This window comes from Chlorocebus sabaeus, chromosome 21 (assembly GCF_047675955.1).
Source record: "Chlorocebus sabaeus isolate Y175 chromosome 21, mChlSab1.0.hap1, whole genome shotgun sequence".
NCBI lineage: Eukaryota > Metazoa > Chordata > Mammalia > Primates > Cercopithecidae > Chlorocebus > Chlorocebus sabaeus.
The window spans coordinates 26,038,994-26,061,331 of record NC_132924.1 but is presented as its reverse complement, the minus strand read 5'-3'; the positions used below and the strand labels follow the sequence as shown (position 1 = coordinate 26,061,331).

Genomic DNA, 22,338 nt, shown 5'->3' with positions numbered 1-22,338 from the left:
AGCCTTTTCTCTAAGAGCTGGAAAAAGACAAAGATCCCCACTTTCACCAGTCTTTTTCAACACAGTACTGGGAGTCCTAGCCAGAGCCATCAGGCCACAGAAAGTAAGAAAACGCAGTCCAATTGGAAAAGAGGAAGTCAAACCATCCCTCTTTGTAGATAAAGACTCCACCAATAAACTCTTAGATTTGGAAAGTTACAGGACACAAAATCAAAATACAAAAATCAGTAACATTTCTACACACCAAAAACAAACTAGTTAAGAAAGAAATCGAGCCGGGTGTGGTGGTTCACGCCTGTAAATCCCGGCACTTTGGGAGGCCAAGGCAGGCAGATAACCTGAAGTCAGGAGATCGAGACCAGCCTGGTCATAATGGTGAAACTCCCTCTCTACTAAAACTACAAAAAATTAGCCCGGCACGATGGCAGACACCTGTAATCCCACTTACTTGGGAGGCTGAGGCAGGAGAATTGCTTGAACCAGAGAGACAGAGGTTGCAGTGAGCTGAGATTGTGCCACTGCACTCCAGACTGGGCAACAAGAGCAAAACTTCATCTCGAAAAAATAAAAATAAAAAAAGAAAGAAAAAAAAATCGAGAAAACAATCCCACTTACAATAGCTACCAAAAAAAAAAAAAAAAAAAAAAAACACACACACACAATAAAATACTTAGGAATAAATTTAACCAAGTAGGTTAAAGACATCTATAAGGAAAACTATAAAAGACTAATGAAAGAAATTGAAGAGGATATAAGCAAATGGAAAGACACCCTATGCTCATGAATCAGAAGAGCTCATATCACTAAAATTACCATATTGCTCAAAGCAATCTATAAATTCAGTGAAAATACCAATGCCATTTTTCACAGAATTAGAAAAAAAATCCTAAAATTCATAAAGAACAAAAAAGGAGCCTGAACAGTGAAAGTAATCCTGAACAAAAGAACAAAGCTGAAGGCACCACGCTATTCGGCTTGAAAATATATTACAAGGCTATAGTAACCAAAATAGCATGGTATTGGTATAAAAATAGACACAGAAGACCAAAGGAACATAACAGAGAAGCCAGAAATAAATCCATGTAGTTCCTTTTTTCTTTTTTCTAAATGTTTCTCAAAAAGCCAACCAATTTTCAACAAAGGTGTCAAGAACATACAGTGGGGAAAGAACACCCTCCCTTCGATAAATGGCACTGGAAAAATTGGCTAGCCATATGCAAAAGAATAAAACTGAACTCCTTTCTCTCACCATATAAAAAATTCAACTCAAGACAGATTAAAGACTTAAACTTAAGACCTGAAATATGAAACTACTGAAAGAAAACAGGGGAAACACTTCAGGATATAGGTCTCATCAAAGATTTTATGGCTAAGACATCTAGAACACAGATGACAGAAACAAAACTAGACAAATGAGACTATATTAAACTAAAAAGCATAAAAGCATAGCAAAGGAAGCAATAAACAGAGTGAAGAGGCAACTGCTGAATGGGTGAAAATACCTGCAAACTATTCAGCTGACAAGGAACTAATATGTAGAATATATAAAGAACTCATACAACTTTTCTTACAGTTAATAAAACAAATAATCCCATTAAAAAGTAGGCAAAGGACATGAATAGCTATTTCTCAAGGAAGACATACAATGGCCAACAGGTATCTGAAAAAAAATGCTCAACATGACTCAGTAGGGAAATGCAAATCAAAATCACAATGAAATTTAATTTTACCCGTGTTAGAATGGCTATTATTAAAAAGACAAAAAACAATAGATGCTGGCTAGGATGGGGAGAAAAAGGACCTCATACACTGTTGGTGGGAATGTAAATTAGTACAGCCACTATGGAAAAACAGTATGGAGATTTATCAAAAAACTAAACACAGTTTGGATGTGGTAGCTCATACCTGTAATTCTAGTACTTTGGGAGGCCGAAGTGGGAGAACCGCTTGAGCCCAGGAGTATGATCATACTGCTGCACTCCAGCCTGGGCAACAGAGCAAGACTCTCTCTCAAAAAAAAAAAAAAAAAAACATACTACACATAAAACTGCCATATGATCCAGCAATCCTACTACTGGCTGGCTATTTATCCAAAGGAAACGTATGTCAAAGATACCTGCACTCCCATGTTTACTACAGCACTGTTCAGAATAGCAAAGACGGAATCAATCTAAGTGTTCGTTAATGGGCAAATGGATAAATAAAATGTGCTACATATACACAATAGAATACTATTTCACCATAAAAGAGAATGAAATCCTGTCATTTGCAGCAACACAAATGGCACTGGAGGTCATTATGTTATGTGAAATAACCTAGGCCAGAAAAACAAGTATTTCATATTCTCACTCATATATGGAAGCTAAATAAATTCATCTCATGGAGGTAGAGTAGACTGATAGACACAAGGGGCTAGGAAGGGTGCTGGGAGTGGTGGGGGTGAGGTGATGAAGGGAAGATAAGAAGTTGGTTAATAGGTATAAATATAGCAGAGTAGGCTGACTACAGTTAGCAACAATGTTGTAAATTTCAAAACAGCTAGAAGGGCAGATTTGAAAAGTTACCAACACACAGAAATGATAAATACTCCAGATGATGGATACCATAAATGCCCTGACTTAATCATTACACATTCTATGCATGTGTAATGATCATCACATGAACTCCATAAATATGTGCAAATAACAATTTTAAAAATAAATTCTAACAAAACAGACAATATAGATGGGTACAATAAGTAGCTTTTCAGATTTGTTATAAAACAAGGCTGTTAATATTTCAGCAGGAAAAACTGAGTGTACAAAACTGAGTGTTTTATAAACCAGCCAGTAATTGCTAGAGTAAATAAACAGCACAACAGACTGAGTCTAAAAACCGTCAAGACTTATAAATGGAACTTTGTAAATGAACAGATAGTGTGGTAGGTGATGTACTGCTTTGTCCTTCTCATGTTTTCTCAAGAGCTAGGCAGGCAATCAACCAACTACATCAGGATTTCCCAAAGTGAGGTTCCCAGGATATTGTTAGATTGGCAGACTTCTGAACGCCATCTCAAAACTAGTGATTCAAAATCTCAGGAAGCAGGGACCAGAAATGAGCAATTTTCAGTTTTAATACACTCACTAAATATTGAGAATACTAACCTACATGGTGGTAAACAACACATGCAGAATAGCTAAATATAAGCTACACTGAAGTTTGAAAATAAAGAGCAGAGCTTTTTTATTTTGATAGCGAATTCTTCAAGGTCACTCAATTACTGCTCTTGCACATTTTAAGGCTAAGACTATGTTAAATAAAATTTACCTAAAGACAAGTATAAAGTCTTCATTAGTACAAAATGACAACTATGAGAATAAGTTAAATCATGTTCATTGTTGAACTGAATAACCTAATTACTGAACTGTCACATCAATTGCTTCATAAATCACAAAATACTCTCTCCAAATATAAAGCCTTATTTTCTGGCACCTAACACAAGCATTCATTCGACTGTTTAAGTGTACCATACACAGAGATGCTTATAAATTTGTTTGCTGAATGTATAACATTCACTTATGAGGATGAAAGAATTTATAAGTAATTGCTAATACATCACTACGTGCCAGTTACTGTTTTAATCACTTTATGTACACTAACTCTTTTAAACCACATAGAAATCCTGTAAGAGTTCCATTATCCCTCAAACAATGAGAAAACTGAAGCACAGTAGAGAAGAGACTTGCCCAAACTAGTCACTAAATTCAGACCCAGATTCACAAGATTCAAACCCAGACAGGCTGGCTTGAGAATCTGTACAATCATTAAGCGATACTGCCTTCATTATTTAAAATAAAATATTATTCATCTAGTAATAGATTCCCTAAGTGAACCTCAAATATCTTTGTTGTTCAGTACTTTAACACTCACTTTTGGCAAAATAAACACTATTTCAGATTTTTCTAATCTGCTTAATATATTTCGAAGAGCTGAATGCTTTTGTCTTTTATGTTTATTAATTTTCTCAATAGCCTAGTTTAGAGAAAGTATTAATCTTTTACCAATGTATCTATGGTCTTATTCTGAAAACCTGTAATCTTATAAGCTTGATTTGTTTATTACAAAATATATTCACTACAAGTATGAGAAAGAGTTAAAAATTTTATCCAGAGATAACCACTATTAACGTGGCACTATATACTCTTCCAGGCTTATTTATAATCCCACCTTCCACCACTACCACCAAATAAAGTAAGTAAAATCACTCTATAAAAACTGAGAGGAACTTACTCTGTAAAAAAGAAAGGAAATGAATTACTGTCATAAGATAGGAAGTATTTTAAGCTACTGTTCTATAATATAAACCCTGAGAACACTGCTTTTTACAAATAAATCTTGGTTTATATTAATAGTAATTACTTTCTGAAAACAAAAATAGTTTCACAGGTACTTTATGAAAGTCTACAACCAGCCTCATCTAAACACTTATTTTGAAAGAAAAGGCTTCACATTCAAGAAATCTTAGACAAGTTAGTTCTCTTCTATTTGCTATATATTCAGCTTTGTTTTTCTATATTAATAACTGAATTAAGTTAAAAGTTCTAAGTAAAAAGTACGTAAGTGTTTATGCTATCCTGTTTATTAGCACAGCAGTCAATAGCTACTCCTTGGCTACATCACCTACATTACAATTCTGAGGTCCTAGCCATATTCTCATTTCCTGCTCCATCATCATGGATCCAGACCAGTGACACACACTGCAGCCCCATGGATTGATATGCAACACAGAAATTATCACTACCTGTTACTCAAGCTTCCTTTAGCTCAAAAATGACAAACAATAATACCCCAGTAAAACAGTCTGCTTTCGACACAACCCTGGTCCAAACCATGTTCTCCAAGATCCTACTCTCTGATCTGCTTTACCTGTGGCTGCATTTCCTCTAGAAGTGCCTAACCCAAAGGGCCTGCTGTAATTGCTAAATATAGGGTGACTGTGGCAAGCTTCTTAAGAAAACTGCTTTATAAAACTATCAATACAACAAAGATCCTGGAAAACATGCAGCAGTTAGCATATCCCTGCAATACATCATGGTTTTACTCTAGCACAGCTGTTACCAAGTTGATCAGAAACACTTGTGGAACTTTTAAAAACTTTTAAAAACAGATTGCTGGGATCTGTACTCTTCCAAATATACCTCCACTCAACCACTTTCCCCTGAAGACTAAATTGAGTAGATCTATAATGAGACTGAGGAAAAAAAAAAATTTAGTTACATAGATCCTTGCTATTCAAAGTGTGGTCTAAACATCAGAAGCATCAGCATCATCTGGGAGCTTGTCACAAATGCAGATTCTCAGGCCCCATCATACCTATTGAATACAAACCTGAAGCTCAGCAAGGTCTCCCAGTGATTAGGACAAACATTCAAGATTGAAAGCGCTGCCCTACGTGATTCTGATGTGCAGTCAGGTTTCAAAAGCAGTGCTCTTCTTAACCCTCTAGTTCTCAAAATATAAAATCAAGTATATGAATAAATTTAAAATGTACTTTAATTGCTGCAAAGAGGCTATGGTAAAAATCAAAAGGAATTCATTTTTAGGGGGCCCCAATCACTTTCCATAGCTACCACAATTTCACTTACCCTTGCATTACATATGGAAACTGGTGACTCTGTGTTTGGTCAGTTTGTGCTTGTGGAAGGGTACGCTGCCTCAATCCTTCCGAGGAAGAACCCGCAGCTAAAGACAACATTTCTTGACTAGATGATGGAGTTGTTGATCCTGAATGATCTGAACTCTACAAACAAAAATGTGTAATTTTTAAAAGGAGATTTAGTTCTTTACAATCATAAAATTACAGGCACATTACTAAAAATGTATTCATGAAATCCCTCCACAAAACAACTAAATTTCAGAAATTTACTGTTTTAAATCTTGTGTCCAGTATAAGTACTTTAATTTTGATAAGTCAAAACTTATCAAAACTGCTTAATTAAATTAAAATATTCCATTTTTTCAACTAGAAATGGCTGAGGAGCAGAATAATACACAAAATCAGCGTATTAAATTCCAAGGATTAAGTTAATGCATAAAAAGCTCTTTTCACATGATTAAATTAATGCACACAAAGCTCCTTTCATGATGCCTAACACGTATAAAGTGTTCAATAAATGGTACTAATTACTGAGTCATTTAAACAGTTACTATGTGCCAAGTACTGTACAACATCCTATTGGTAACACATTGGTTTAAAGTAATGAGAAACAGGCTAGAAATCAAAAGATCTAAAATCTAGTGTTATCTCTGACATTAACAAGAAGTATAACCTTAAAGGTTCACTTAACCTCTCAGAGTCTCCACTTTCCTACAGAAAATGAGATTGGACTAAATTTTCAAGATTCCTTTCAGTTCTAAAATTCTATTAGTTTATAGAAATCACCAACAAATATTACTTTTTTACAAAATGAACTATGAGGATCAAAATGTTAATCGGGATTTTTTTATTCTCATGCTCAAATTTTTTTATTCTCGTGCTCATGGATTCAGTAACCGTAAACAATATAACTCCCTGAAGACCATCCCAATTTGTTTAAAAATAGTTTGTCAAGTGTTTCATGTACATTTAAAACACAATTACATTTTACATAAATTACAGTTCTTCCACTTTAAAAAGCTAGGTACAGTTAACAAGTTTGTTAAATTGTATTTTACTCGTACTGCCTTCCTATTGACAGGATGTCTTTCTGCATGACTCCCATGCTAAGTCCTGCCATGTGAAAGGTCCAAAGCAGTCCTTTGCAAAACAGCCCACACCAGTCTTTTGCAAGACTAACAAAAACTTACTTTAAAATGTTACTTCACACACAATAGATATCAAATATCTTACTAAGGAGTCTGGATTCTTAGGAACATAAACTGGGAAAGGCTGCTTTTTCGGCAAAATTTCTCATTAAATGGGCCATCATAATATGGTGTTCATTAATACAATTATTAGAAGAAAAGCCTAGTCATTTGGCAGCACAACCTAATTTCTCTAGAACTAATGATTTCTGACCTTATTAGGCAATTATTTTATGATTAGATCTTTAAAACATTTTCAAATCCCTTGAAATTTCTGAACCATGAAAAATTAAGGTGAATTCAACTTAACATTCCTTTGATACTTTTCAGGCTTTCATAACACTCTGAAAAAAACAAATATACACACTAAAGATACAAAATCATGGCTGAGCAACCCACTGGACAAGTCAAAGTCAGAGGGTTGTTTCCGAACAAAAATTGGAGCAATGCAACTGGGTCCAACAACTACAAAAAAAAACTCTGTGCCAATGCCAATGTCTGTGCCTTTCCATGCCAAGGCAGAAAACATATAAAGACCCTTGGGTGTTTTGACAAGGCATATTTTATTTAGTTTAATGTAAGCTAAATTCCCATGGCTGGTACTAGGAAATACTTACCATTAAGAGAATACTAATTAAATACAGCAACTGGAGAAGCTAGTTTCTTAAAGCAGCAGTTAACTAGTATCTATTGAGAGAGCTTTCAACTAGTTCCCACCCCTGTCATTTGTGCTCTCTTTCGAGCTTTGGCTGGATTCTTGACAAGGAAAGCATACTTAGCAGTATACAAGTTCCCTGCCTGCTCAAGAAGTTGAAAGCAAGCTTCCACTCATCCAATCCTCTTACCTGCAAAGGTGTCATAGAAAGCCTTTATGGGAAATCAAAAATAACATAAGAGGACTGGGGACAATGTCTTTGAAATTTATAGAAAATGTCTAAATTGAGAAAGTCAACTATTACAAAACATTTCCAAAACAATTTTAGGCAGATGGAAAAATAAGGATGGAGGAATGAATACCCAAGTCTGAAAAAAATTAGCACATTAAGTATTACCTCCCCAAGCAGGTGGAAGGTACACCCAAATCCAGTCATTTTTAAAAAACAAAATCCTTGACCAAGTCATCTACTTCAAGAAGATTTAGGGTACTTAAATTTTAAACAATTTAATCTACCTTGAATCAAATATACTATTTTAAATACCTGGCATATTTCTGAAACATCACTGGCCTAAGAATTTATATTATATAACCATAACATAATTCCGTTTTCTAAGTATTCCAGTAATTAAACCTTTGAAGATGAAACCTATTACTGACCTGCCATACAGCAAATTATAACTCATGGTGAATAGACTTCAAGGGATAACACTGCGTATTAGACCTTTCAAAATCATAAACTTTACAAAATGTCTAACTTTAGTTCAAAATGCAATCTCAAAATCCACAAGCTCCAATTGTTGTTTTTCATTTGGTTTTTAGAGGCAAAAAAATAAGAAGAAGATGATGAAGAAGAAGAAAAGTTCAATGTTTACTCCTCCCAAAACAACTCACAGAATTGCTGCTGGATGCCAATGCTTCACGACTTTCTCTATTGGTGCTGGATTTTGGAGAACTGGGAGGAGTCCGAGAAGTACATACTAGATGAACCATATGATACTCATCTTGCTAAAATTAAAGAAGATTACATTTAAAGGGTAGTACTACAAAATGTACAGTTCAAAAAGTCAGTAGCTAAACTGAAATACTTAAAACTTAGATCCCTTTACAGCCTAGCCATTCTATTACTGATAAATTGTTATCATTTGAAGGTAAATTTGTCATTTTATTTGGGATCCTTTTGAATTCAATATCTTCTCCATACTTGGAAAATGATCTAAATACTCTAATTGCTGTATTAAAAAATTATTTTTCATACAAAGCAGTCTTAAAGCAAACAATGTTGTGAAAGTTGTATCAGCACAATCTATCATTTCAGCATGAAAACATCTAGCACCTTAAACTTTTTACAGTTTATATATTTCCATCACTTGAGGCTTAGCAACCATAAAAGAAACTCAAATAACTTCATCATAATCACGTTTGCCTTAATTTTAGCAAGGTGATTTTTTTACTCTTTTTGGAGTCAAAAACTATTTTCATCTATAACACCTATACGCAGATATAAAGCACACATTTAAACTATATTCTGTAAATATCCCATGTTTTTCCATAAACCTACAAATATGACTGAAGAAAAATGTTACAAATAACGATTAGGGTTGGCATTTTAGCTTAGTGAGATCATGAGCATATTTATTTATACTTAGACATAAAGCTAGCAAATAAGATGGGGAAAGGAAAGAAGGAATAAAGGAGGACAAAGAACAATGAGGGATGAGTCAGCAAGTTTTTAAAAAAGAAAAGAACAGAATGACAAAGAAAAAGGAGCAGAAAGAAAGATACCCAAATGATGAGAAAGGGAAACAAAGTTACTAGAAACTAAGAATGTATCACTTGCCTATCATGAACCTGTAATTGTGCTTAATTTGGAGGCAAATCCAAGAAAGGGTATAACAGGCCCTTCCTTAAAGAGGCTCATGACATTATTAAGAGAGTAGACTTGTGCACTACAGCACAATTACAGAAACAGAGAACAGTCTTTTTTGCATGAAACTGAGAAGTCCAACCTTAATTACTTTAGGAGTTTGGAGGAAGAAGTTACTAAGGGTTAGAATGCTAAAGAAAGGCTTTAGAGACAGCACGACAGAAGGTATGCCTGGCAAAGGAGGTTGAAGACACTCCTAATTTTCAATGCCCCCCTTAGCTTCTTAATACAGAATATTAACAAGCATACAAGTATAAGACGTTGATTCTTAGAAACATAGTTCCAAAAGGTCATTATTAATCACAATTAATTCACAGAATATATCTATCTTGGGAATGTTTCCATAAAACATTTTGTGACTAAATAGGTAAAGCTAATGGCAGCATTTAAACTGAAAAAAGTAAAGGGGTACATTGACTTTAACAAAAACAGTTGAAAGAACTATTTAAAATATAAACATATTACTCAACATGTTTTATATAGGGGCACAAGAGTTCTTTGACTGAAGCAGTTTTTATTGTAAGTTGTCTGGCCTGAAACCATTTCTGGCAGCAAAAATGTTTTAAAAAGTCTTCATGTGCAGATTTAAGCTATCCTTGGGGTAAAATAATTAATATATCTGTATTTCAAAGAGCAGATGGCAGAAAGGACTATATTGAAATATATTTTATTTCTGAGCACCAGCATAAAAACAAGAAAAAAAAAAAAAAGGACAGCCAGAACACAGAGGTTTTCAGGGCTATTCTAAATGATACTATACTGGTGGAGACATGTCATTATATATTTGCCAAAACTCATAGAATGTGCAACACAAGAGTGCACCCTAAACATAAACTATAGGCTTTGGGTAATAATGCATGTCTTTAAAAAAAAAAAAGAAGAAGAAGAAAGAAAGAAAAAAGACAAAAAACCTACTGCAAAATCCGCTATTTTTGAGGGAGTGGGTATTGCACCATGTTAGCAATTTGAAACTACATAATTCCAATAACAGCAAGAAGTCACATTGGCAAAGCTAAAATGTCAACTGTCTAAGCAGAAGGAATATACTAATTTTTTTTTTAAAGTTTCCCACAGGTGATCATAAACATACAGGAGAAGATACAGATCTTCTAAATTAGATAAGGAATATCCACAACAACAGTTTAAGTCAAAGAGCTAAGGCAAAACATAGAAGAAATTCAATTCTGCTATACTCACCAACAAAAAGCAACATTTCAAATGCTGAAAAGCTCTATAAGTATAAATTCCACAAACGAACATGAGCTAAAAGCTACTACTAAAATAACTAGCCTTCAAGCTGATTTTATTGAAAATATTGAAATATAAAAATGTATTGAAATATATTTTAGCTCTGAGCACCCACAAAGTTTGCTAACTGATGGACCAGTTAATTTCCTCCTGAAATTAAACTCCCAACTCAAGCAATTTGTATAAAAATATCATGCAGCTGGCAAAAAGGAGATTTAGAGGAAAGATTGTTATCAATGAAAATCCGTCACCACTACTGAACATTCTACTTCTGCACTACTGACGTCAATAGCATTTTCTTACAAAAAATGACAAATACCTGAACACAAATACATAATCCTACTTTAGATTTAACTATCAGATGAATATACAGAACCGTTACCTAAACTAGCAAGAAACTGTCATGTTACTTTCTAATTTATCTTTACTTGTTATGCTACCCAAAGGGATTGATTTTAAGTATCTAAAAACTGAACTGGTTGAATACAATTTCAGAACATAGCTCCTCTCACATTCTGAATGTATCTGGTATCAAATAGTGATAGAAAAGCTTACTTTTCTGAGAATGTCTTTCAGCTGCAGATGATCGGGAAGCAGTCTGCCCGAATACACCAATCTCTGATCCTTCGTCAACTAAGAAATGGGACAAAGAAAAGAATTAAACTTTTCTAATTATGCAGATTGAAGGCTGGGAATAACATGCCTAATTATGGGTAAAATAAAACTCCCTTTAGGCACAAGTAAGCAGACAACTGACACAATTTAAGAACTTTTGTTTTTCCAAATTCTACTTAAGAACAAACATTTAAGAGTTCAGCAAATGGTAATTTATCTATTGCAGCTATAATAAAGTACAGATAATTAATACTATCCTGGCGGGGTAGGGGGGTAGGTAAATTGGAAGTCTGTCTTTTCAACTATAATGCAATGCATATATGACTATCATTAAAAAATCTTCAAGACTATATAAATGAGAAAGGGGTTGGCCGTATATTAATAGTCAACAGTAGGATAAAATTTCGAGGTCATCAGAATCATTTTGCCTTATTTTGTCAATTTTTCATCTAAGATAATATATGACTTCTTTCTTACTAATATTGTGCAGAACAATTTATTGGTTTTAATTCAAGAGCCATTTAGATTTAGTTATAAATTTACTTACTATTCTAATTATTATTCCTACCACTCTCACAAATACCTTTGTTAAGCTTTTCAAAAACACAAGACTAAAGAAAAATCAACACAAGTGCATGGAGAGTCAGTTGCCATCTCTATATGCAACCAAAATATGAAATTATGTAAAATTAAAGCATCTGTATATACTCCACATAAGGCCTATTTAATAACTGCAAAACAGGTGAATGTTCTTTGCATTTTATCAAAACAAATACTAGCCATATCAGTAATTCTTAAATATGCCAAATCCAAGCCACAACTATAACAATTTTTAAAATTATGTATTCAACATAGCTACTACAAAAGGGTCTTCTTATATTAAAACTAGCCATAATAGAAATTATCATACTAAGATCTGTGGTTCAGGCATCCTTACACACCAAAGGTATAGCTATCCTTCCAAGATACTTAACCATTACACATATTCCAGTTTCTCCTGGAAGCATTTTGGAGTGTACCATTCCTCAAATGCACATGTACAAACTCCTATATATAAACAATCAAATACAATGCACAGGTTTTAAAATCATAAGTCTTACAACCTTTATATATATATAAAGGTTTATTATTTATATATAAAGGTTTCTGTTTATATAGAGACAGAGAGAGAGGAGCACTGTGGTATTGTAAAATATATTTGGTTTTCATGCTGTTTTCTGCCAAATAGCTCCTAAAATCCTTGGAATCTTCAGAAAGATGAGTATCTTTAGTGTGCTAATAAGACAGCTGGTGGCTGGGGGACCCTACACTGCCTCAGGATGGGGGCTGGTTGCCAGGGGAACAACCAAGTGATTAGAAGTTTGCAACTTTCAGTCCCACCCCCACCCCCAACCTCCAGAAAGGGAGAGTGGCTTAAGGTTGAGTTGATAAACCAACGGCCAATGATTTAATCAATCATGCCTACCTAACGAAGCTTCCATAAAAACCCAAAAGGACAGAGTTCTGAGAGCTCCAGCATAGGAGAATGAGTCGAAGTTCTTCAAGAGTGGATGGGCCCAGAAAGGGCATGGAAGCTCTGAGCCCTTTCTCCCAGACCTCGTGCTATGCGTCTCTCTTCCATTTGTATCCTTTGTAATAATATCCTTTATAAGTGAGCAAATGTAAGTAGCATGTTTCCTTGAGTTCCGTGAGCTGCACTAACAAATTAATTGAACCCCAGGAGGGGGTCATGGGAACCCCAATTTATAAACAGCTGGTCAAAAACACAGGCCACAACCTGTGCTTGGGACCACATATGAAGGGGGGCAGTCTTGTGGGATTGAGCCCTCAACCTGTGGAATCTATCTCCAGGTAGATAGTGTCAGAAGTAAACTGAATTAAAGGACATTCAGCTGGTGTCCTCTGGAGGATTATCTGCAGAACTCCTTGTTGTTGGAGAGAAATCCCCACACATTTTGGTGACCAGACATTACAGAAGAATTTTGTATTGAGTGTTGTGAGAGCATAAGAGAAACTGAGTTTGTTTTTTCCTATATCCTTATAGGCACTGAATGGCCAACTATATGACCATAAGTTGAATGCTAAATATATAATCAATGATTTAATTCCTGCCCAAAATGAATTATGCAATGCTTTATAAATCTCAATAATGTACTTATTACAATTGGAACCTAAAGAAGTTTCTTCAGTAAGTATTACAGTCATCATAAACTATCACTTTTTTACCAGACCAAACATTTAATAAATACTTTTATGTCATATCATCACTCTGCATAAAGGACATTGGTCTCTTTTTGTGAATTTTTTTCCTTTATAAAAATTCTCAAACATACATACAGTGGAGGGAATAAAATGAACCCCTAGGTACCATCTTCAAGAACTCTCAAGTACCCAGCTTCAACAACTACCAAATTCTGCTATTCTTGTCTCATCCATCCCTCACTTCTTTTTTTCTTTCTTCAAAGAGAATACTGCATTTTAATCTTTTTTTAAAAAAAAAAAAAAGAGAGAGACGGGGTCTCACTCTGTTTTCCAGGCTGAAGTGCAGTGGCTATTCACAGGTGCGATCATGGTACACACTACAGCCCCGAACTCCTGGGCTCAAGTAATCCTCCCGCCTCAGCCTCTGGAATAGCTGGGACTCCAGATATATGCCACTGTACCCAGCTGAGTACTGTATTTCAAAGCAATACATCATTTCTTTTCACCTGTACAAATTCAGTAAGTTTTATAATAACCATAATGTTACTACATTCAACAAATAATTCCTTAATATGTAATATCCAGTGCAGCTCAACTCTTCCCACTTGCTGAAAAATGTTTTTTAAAGATGATTTGAATCGGAATCCAAATAAGGTTCACACACAAAATTTGGCTGTTATGCCTCTTTTAATCTTTTAAGTTTCTATTTTTAAAAAATTTTTCCCAGGCTATTTACGTGTTCAAGAAATTGTTCGTCTCATAGAACTTTCCAGTCTGATTAGGCAAACTGTATCCTCCTGGTATTGCTCAGCATGTTCCTGTAGTTCCTGTACAATGTAGTTAGATCTAGAGGGCTGATCAGATTCCAATTCCTTTTTGTATGACAAGAGGACTTTTGACAAGGGGGACCTCAAATTGCATCATTTTTGACCAGTTGGAGTCCCTACAAGGTAGCTCCTGCATTTTAACATGACCTCTGTCATCTCTAATAGTAGCTTCCTTGCTCTCAGGCACAAAATGCCCCAGAAGTTCATCTTACACATTTCATGCCCCAGACCTGGAATCAGCCATTGCTCCAGGATTCATGATTCATTTTAATGGGAAATGGTATCTAAAGACCAAAATCTAGGAGCTACGAGTACTGATTTTTACTTGTCATTACTTCTTCAGTAAGCAGAGCTAGAAAATAACATATTTTTATAAAGAGAAACTTAAATCCTGAGTTCATTGTGACATTTCCAATTAAATAGTATTCACTCATTTTATTTGTATCTTCTCACCCTGAAAATCCTTCTTGCTAATGACATTAATAAATACATGCCATTAGCAAATGTACTTATTTGTTTTATCCTACTATATGTAATCTCAAAATAACAATAACAAGATTGTTACTAACAATATTGAACAAAGTTTAAGATTTCTTATTGATCTTCTCTGTCCTTAGGATATAAGTCACTAGGCAAAATACAGTGTTTCAAAGTTACTTGAAATAATAATTCTTGTAACTGTGTCACCATCCTGACGTTTTTTAATTCTTGTGTTTTCATTTAGAGATTTCTCTATTTTTTTATAATTATATATAACAAAAAATGGCGATAAGGTAAAAACTATAAACAAGGTGCATTCAAAGAGGCTTTAGTTCTGTCCTTGTCCCCTCTATGATTTTGGATTGCCCTTACAACACTTAACAACAAAGCTGAATACACACATACTCCTATTTTCCTCCTTTTCTTACATAAAAAGTAGTACAATACACTTACCCCTATTGCATCTTGTTTTCTCACTTAATAAGCCAGGGAGATTACTGCTTAGCAGCATAAAAAATATTTCCCCATTCTTTTTAACAAACGCACAATGCTCCATTATATGAAAGGACTATAGTTTGTTAATGGATATTTGAGCGTTTCTAGGCTTTCGTTATTATGCACAGTGTCCTCCCTTCATATTATTCTATTTATCTCTATATCTTCGCACAGCATCCTGCAACAAGGAGATCATTAATGACATTGATAAAGGTAATCTTGGTGGTGTAGCAGAATAAAAACCTAAATGGAATTGATTCAAAAGAAAAGGAGAGACACGTAGAGACAGCAAATATATACAACTTATAAACAGTTTTGCACTTAAAGGAAGAAACAGGACAACAGCTAGAAGGGAAATGGGATCAAGAGAGGGTCTTGCTTTTGGTTTGTTTTATTCTTTTGTGCTTTTGTTTATTCAAGAGAGAAATAATGTGTTTGTATGCCAATAGGAGTAATTCAGTAGAAAGGAAAAAACTGATGATGCAAGAGAGAAAAACAATTTCAAGAGCAATGTCCTTCAGTAGCTAATAAGGGATGGGGGTCTTGTGCAGAGGAGTTGGACTTACAGCACAATATGACAGATGTAGGTAAAGAGATGATAAGAAACTTATACAATATCCCATCACCAGCACTCTGTGCCTCGGTTTCCTTATCTGTAATATAAGGGCAATAATAGTTTGTATCTCACAGGGCTTAATTTTCATAACAATGGAAATGCACATAAACTAGAACAGAACACAATGCCTACTGAGTATTCAATTAACATTAGGTGCTAATTTCTAGTACCTGCTCCTCCCACATCATGCAGTTTCATGAGGCTCTAATGAGATTATGGAAAAGTACCGAAAAGTTGAATGACTAACAGCAGGCTGTGTATGTTCATTATGCGTAAGAACATGATTTGGATGCTGCTAAAACAGGTTGAGTTAAAGTTGCAATGACTGTCACTTCATGTGATTTTTAAAAAAAAACAAAGTCCCAATTCACGTTAGAACTTTGAAGTCTGTTTTTTGTTGTTTTGTTTTTGTTTTTGTTTTTTTGTTTTGAGACAGAGTCTCGCTCTGTCACCCAGGCTGGAGTGCAGTGGCACGATCTTGGCTCACCGCAACCTCCACCTCCCAGGTTCAAACAATTCTCCTGCCTCAGCCTTCCGAGTAGCTGGGATTACAGGCATGCACCATCACACCCTGCTAATTTTTGTATTTTTAGTAGAGACAGGGTTTCACCATGTTGACCAGGCTGGTCTCAAACTCCTGGCCTCAAGTAATCCGCCCACCTCAGTCTCCTAAAGTGCTGGGATTACAGGCGTGAGCCACCATGCCCAGCCTAAAGTCTCAGTTTAAAATGACATCTATAAACAACAAAAGGAAATCTTTTAATTAATTTTACCTTCTCTACGAGAAAAAATACTTTCATATTAGTCAAAAGAAGTCCATGTCCAAAACATAAGTTATCTAACTTACGTTTTTTTATTTTTAGTGAAAGAATGTAGTATTTACCAACTACTACAAGATGTTAATATATTATCTGCTTTCTACATGGATAATCTACATTTTCCTATTAAACTGTAATAGTAATGGAATTTGTCAGATATTTTATCACAAGCATCACTTCTAAGCAAGATAGGGAAAAAATATTCTGAAAAACTCAGTATTTGGGACTACTGATCAAAATATACATAAATGGTGCATACTGGCAGTCCTACTTAAAATGTTTACTCCCATAATTTGTTAGTAGACAGGTTTAAAACGAATTTTTCACAGAAACAATAGGTCATTTTCAGTCAGAGACTTCAAAACCCAAAGCTTGGAAAACTTTGCAATGCAATACAAGTTAAATAAATTTAGGAAAACTATTTAGTTAAAAATAGAGGTACTGAAATCTCATGATATCTATAAAGTGATTATCCAGATTATTGATAATATTAATTTTTTATCAAGATAAAAACTCAAAAGATTTTGAGAATTCCTAGTCCTGGAACTATGGGTCGCACATATACAAATAATTATTAAATTTAAAAGCTAGCACATATTGTATTTAACCCAAAATATAGCTAACTAAAGTAGTATGACTAGTATCCCAGAAAGAGACTGGTAATCCCTTATCTCCAAGTCCTTCTTTTTTAAAACCACCTACACCTACTAAACAGAAAGGTTAGGCAATAGCTAAGCAAGTCCGTCAGCAGTAGGAGGAAAAGATGCAATAGCACCCAGCAAAAGTTTCTGACTTTTGCAAGGAGAAAGAAAGACACCACAGTCTTTATCATTTGCTTCTCTAGAAAAGGAATCAAGGTTTAGAAAAACCATTAGTAGGCATATGTACATTTCATTCATATCACTGGTTTTTGCCCTGCCAGAGTCTTTGCTAAATTTCCCATCCAATTCTAAACATTAGGGTTCTTCAGATGAGTCGCAAATTTGTCTCTCTGTCCAAGGCCTCACCCTCTCAGACCCAGATTCATATACCCAACTGTTAAGAGATTTGACCTCTTCATATATTTTAACAGGCAACTCAAATTCTACAATGCATTTCAATTCCCAATTCCCCAAATCTTTCCTCTTATTTCTTCCCTATCCTGTAACAACCTGTGACCAACTGTTTAAGCCAAAAACCTGGGCATCATCCTCAACTTTTCTTTCTCTTGCCTTGCCTCCCATATCTAACCACAGTCAAATCCTATAGACTCTATCTCCAAAAGTCCCTCTCAGATCAGTCTACTTCTTTCCACCTACACTGCCATTACCCTAATCTAAACCATCATTTCTTGCCTGGTCATCTGCAATAACCTTTTAATTGGTTTTCTTGCTTCCATTCTACAGTCAGCAGCTCTAGTGATCTTTTAACAACTTAAATCAGCCAGGCATAGTGGTTCACATCTGTAATCCCAGCACTTTGGGAGGCTGAGGCAGAAGGACTGCTGGAGCCCAGGAGTTCAAGACCAGCCTGAGCAACACAGTAAGACTCCATCTCCTCAAAAAATTTTTTTAAATGTAGCCAGGTGTGGTAGGGCATGCTTGTAGTTCCAGCTGCTTGGGAGGATGAGGTGAGAGGATCACTTGAGCCCAGTAGTTCAAGGCTACAGTGAGCTATGATCACTCCCACTGCACTCCAGCCTGGGTGACAAAGGAAGACCCTGTCTCAAAAAAACAAAAAACAAAAACAACAAAACAAAACAAAAAAACTTAGATCAATCCTGTCACTCTCTGATGGAGTCCCACTACAATGGATTTAATTCAAATTCCTTTCCATGGCCAGATCTGGCTTCTGTCTCTCCCCAAACTCCCCAGTAGTATTCTTTCCTCCTTATGAGCCAAATTGACATTCACTTAGATCCCAAGCTCTTTTCCAATTCAGACACCCTGCCTGCTGTATTCTCCCCTAGCTCTTACATACCTGACTCTTAATCACCTTTTAGATTTTAGTTTTAAAATCACCCCCTCAGCGAGGTCTTCCTTGACTTACAAATCTACAGTATAGTATTCCCTCTCACACACCCTGTTTATATCCTTCGTAACACAAACCACAACCTCTAATTATGCCAACATGTGTTTTTTTTTTCCTTAAAGTGCCAAGAACAAAGGGTCCATAGCCATCTTGCTGTCACTGTGTTCCCACAGCCCACTACTGTGCCTCACAGAGTACATGCTAAGTGTAGATTTATGAGGTGTCATGAGTCCAAAACTGCTTACACAGACTTGGAGAAACCACCTAATCTGAAGTTTGTTAAATAAGTTATTTTACATGTAATCAGGAAAAACAGAAATGAAATATTCAGTATATGAATTACAACACTAACTTAAAACACTTGCTGGTGCTAAATTCATCTGATTCATTTCTACAAATGATACTGATATTAGCAAATTATGATAAAGAAGCAATCATATATTAGTATTGTAGTATTTTTTTCTTTAAATTAGTAGTCAACTTTGAAAAAATGGTTTTATCTTTCCACAGCAAGGTCACATCAATTTTCAGAAATGTAGAACATAAAAATGTAACAAAATTACATAGTACCCCCCAAAATACATAAAGCAAAAACAAATATGGGCAAGGATGCAGAGAAACTAGACCCTTCATACGTTGCTGGTAGGAATGTAAAAGGGTGCAGCCACTGTGGAAAAAAGTTTGGCAGTGTCTCAGAGAGTTAAACATACAGTTGCCCTATGACACAATATATGCCCAGTTCCATTGCTAGGTACGTACCAAAAATGATGGAAAACATATGTGCACATAAAAACTTGTACAAGAATGTTCATAGCATCATTATTCATAATAGTCAGAAAAAAAGTAGAAACAACCCAAATGTCTATCAGCTGACAAATGGATAAACAAAGTATGGTGTATATAAATATATGCACGCACGGAATATTATTCAGCCACAAAAAGGAATGAAATACTGACACATGCTATAATGTAGATGAGCCTTGTAAACATTATGCCAAGTTAAAGATAGCAGGCACAAAAATCCATATAACTATGATTCTATTTATATGAAATGTCTAGACTATGCAAATTCATAGAAACAGAGTAGAAAAAAAAAAGAAACAAAGTAGATTAGCAGATGGAAGAAAAAAGAATGGGGAGTGACTGCCAATAGGTATGGAGTTTCTGGGGCGATGAAAATATTCTAGGATTAGATAGTGATTATGACAGCACAACTTTGTGAAGTACTAAAAACCATTGGGTCATATACTTTAAAAGGGCAAATTTTGCAGTATGTGAATTATATCTGCATTAAGAAAAACTGTTACTTTCAATTGAATATTCAAATGCCTTCAAATAATCTGAAGAGTTTGGTTTTTTGTAGCCCAGGCTGGAGTACAGTGGCAAGGTATCAGCTCACTGCAACCTCTGCCTCCTGAGGCTCAAGTGATCCTCTTACCCCAGCCTCCTGAGTAGCTGGGACTACAGGCATGTGCTATCACACCTGGCTAATTTTTGCATGTGTATGTATATGTATATATGTGTATATATACGTGTGTGTGTGTGTATATCTATATATATATATTTTTTTTTTTTTGTAAAGACAGGGTTTTGCCATGCTGCCCTAGTTGGTCTAAAACTCCCTGGCTCCAGTGATCCACCAGTCTCAGCCTCCCAAAGTACTAGGATTACAGGTATGAGTCACCATGACCAACCACTATGAAGTTTTAAAAGGAAAGATATTCTTAACAAAATACTAGCTAACCAAATCCAATAATATATCAAAAAGATGATCTACCATGATCAAGTAGGTTTCATACCAGGGATGCAGGTATGGTTTAACAAACCCAAATTAATAAATCTGATACACCACATAAACCGAATTAAAAATAAGATGATCACATGATCATCTTAATAGATGCAGAAAAATCATTTGACAAAATCCAGCATCGCTTTATGATTAAAACTCTCAGCAAAATCAGCATACAAGGGACATACCTCAATATAATAAAAGCCATCCATGACAAACCCACAGCCAACATAATACTGAATGGGGAAAAGTTGAAAACACTCCCTCTGAGAACTGGAACAAGACAAGGATGTCCATTCTCACCACTCCTTTTCAACATAGTACTCGAAATCCTAGCCAGACAAATCAGACAAGAGAAAGAAATAAAGGGCATCCAAACTGGTAAAGAGGAAGTCAAACTGTCGCTGTTTGATGATTATATGATCATTTACCTAGAAAATCCAAAAGACTCCTCCAGAAAGAAAGTTCCTGGAACTAATAAAAGAATTCAGCAAAATTTCCGGATACAAAATTAATGTACACAAATCAGCAGCACTTTTATATGCCAACAGCAACCAAGCGGAGAATCAAAATAAGAACTCAACCCCTTTTACAATAGCTGCAAAAAAAATAAAATACTTAGGAATATACCTAACCACGGAGGCAAAAGACCTCTATAAGCAAAACTACAAAGCACTGCTGAAATAAATCACAGACAACACAAACAAATAGAAACACATCCCATGCTCATGGATGAGTAGAATCAATATTGTAAAAATGACCCTACTACCAAAAGCAATCTACAAATTCAACGTAATTCCCATCAAAATACCACTATCATTCTTCACAGATTATAAAAAAAATTCTAAAATTCATATGGAACCAAAAAAGAGCCCACAGAGCCAAAGGAAGACTAAGCAAAAAGAACAAATCTGGCGGCATCACATTACCTGGTTTCAAACCATACTGTAAGGCCACAGTCACCAAAACAGCATGGTACTGATATAAACACAGGCACATAGACCAATGGAAGGAATAGAGAACCCAAAAATAAACCCAAATACTTACAGCCAACTGATCTTTGACAAAGCAAACAAAAACAAGAAGTGGGGAAAGGACATCCTTTTACACAAATGGTGCTGAGATAATTGGCTAGACACATGTGGAAGAATGAAACTGGATCCTCACATTTCACCTTTATACAAAAATCAACTCAAGATGGATTAAGGACTTAAATCTAAGACCTGAAGCTATAAAAATTATAGATGATAATATTGGAAAAACCCTTCTAGATACTGTCTTAGGCAAGGATTTCACAACCAAGAACCCAAAAGCAAATGCAATAAAAGCAAAGATCAATTGTTGGGACTTAATTAAACTAAAGAACTTCTGTAGGGCAAAAGGAACAGTCAGCAGAGTAAACAGACAACCCACAGAGTGGGAAAAAATCTTCATAATCTAATCATCTGACAAAGGAATAATATCCGGTACCTACAAGGAACTCAAACAAATCAGCAAGAAAAAAAAACAAAAAATCCCATCAAAAAGTGGGCTAAGGACATGACAGTTCTCAAAAGAAGATATACAAATGGCCAACAAACATATGAAAAGATGCTCAACATTACTAATGATCAAGGAAATGCAAATCAAAACTATAATGCAATACCACCTTACTCCTGCATGAATGGCCATAATCAAAAAAATCAAAAAATAGTAGATGTTGGTGTGGCTGCAGTGAGCAGGGAACACTTGTACACTGCTGGTGGGAATATAAACTAGTACAACCACTATGGAAAATAGTGTGGAGATTCCTTAAAGAACTAAAAGTAAAACTACCATTTGATCCAGCAATCCC

At 35.2% G+C, this 22,338-nt stretch overlaps 1 protein-coding gene across 3 annotated transcripts in view; it reads right to left on the bottom strand.

Annotated features, from left to right (window-relative positions):
* Positions 1 to 22,338, bottom strand: part of HERPUD2 (HERPUD family member 2) — a 56,298-nt gene that overhangs the window by 23,346 nt on the left and 10,614 nt on the right. For all 3 annotated transcript variants that reach the window (XM_007981626.3, XM_007981627.3, XM_038004829.2), the window contains 3 exons: positions 11,208 to 11,285; positions 8,372 to 8,485; positions 5,625 to 5,779 (listed from right to left, as the gene is read on the bottom strand). In XM_007981626.3, the coding sequence (XP_007979817.1) occupies positions 5,625 to 5,779; positions 8,372 to 8,485; positions 11,208 to 11,285 (347 nt within the window). The remainder of the gene's footprint in view (positions 1 to 5,624; positions 5,780 to 8,371; positions 8,486 to 11,207; positions 11,286 to 22,338) is intronic.